The sequence below is a fragment of the Fulmarus glacialis genome, unplaced genomic scaffold, assembly GCF_000690835.1.
Source record: "Fulmarus glacialis isolate BGI_N327 unplaced genomic scaffold, ASM69083v1 scaffold27889, whole genome shotgun sequence".
Classification (NCBI taxonomy): Eukaryota; Metazoa; Chordata; class Aves; order Procellariiformes; family Procellariidae; genus Fulmarus; species Fulmarus glacialis.
Window position 1 is genome coordinate 1170 of NW_009235686.1, and position 459 is coordinate 1628.

The window sequence follows — 459 nt, forward strand, 5'->3', positions numbered from 1 at the left end:
TCCCACCCTGATGACGGGAAGCAGCTCTCCTGTAGTCCCTCAGGGCAGGGACTGTCCCAAGCTCACAGCGAGAATAGGGCAAGACAGGCCCCAACGTCTAGCCGGCGCAAGCTCTTCGGTGTCGAAGAGGGGCAGGCACTGCACCGCAGCTGCGCCAGGCTCGGTGGGGGCTGGCAGAGACAGGCTGGGCCCTGCGTGTGGGCACCTGGGCGCGTTTTAAGGCTCTGTGACTCCAACAGTGCCGAAAGGGACGCGAGCTCTCACCTGGCTGGCAGCAGCTTCGGCAGAGGGAGTGCGCTCGGCTCGGTGGTCTGGGGGGTGCCCTGGCAGGGGTCTCTCCACAGGAGAGTTCCTCCGGCGGTAGAAGAGGACATACGCATATCTGGTTACCACCTGGCTCTCATCGACGGTGGTGACTGTGCTGTCGTCGAAGAGCCGCCAGCCTGAGCGGAGCGAAGG

The 459-nt window shown here is 64.7% G+C and overlaps 1 protein-coding gene across 1 annotated transcript in view; it reads right to left on the reverse strand.

Moving 5' to 3' along the window:
- Window positions 1-216: 216 nt before the first annotated feature.
- Window positions 217-459, reverse strand: part of USP19 (ubiquitin specific peptidase 19) — a 13657-nt gene continuing 13414 nt past the window's right edge. The window contains 1 exon segment of the mRNA XM_009586123.1: window positions 217-443. Coding sequence (XP_009584418.1) covers window positions 217-443 — 227 coding nt within the window.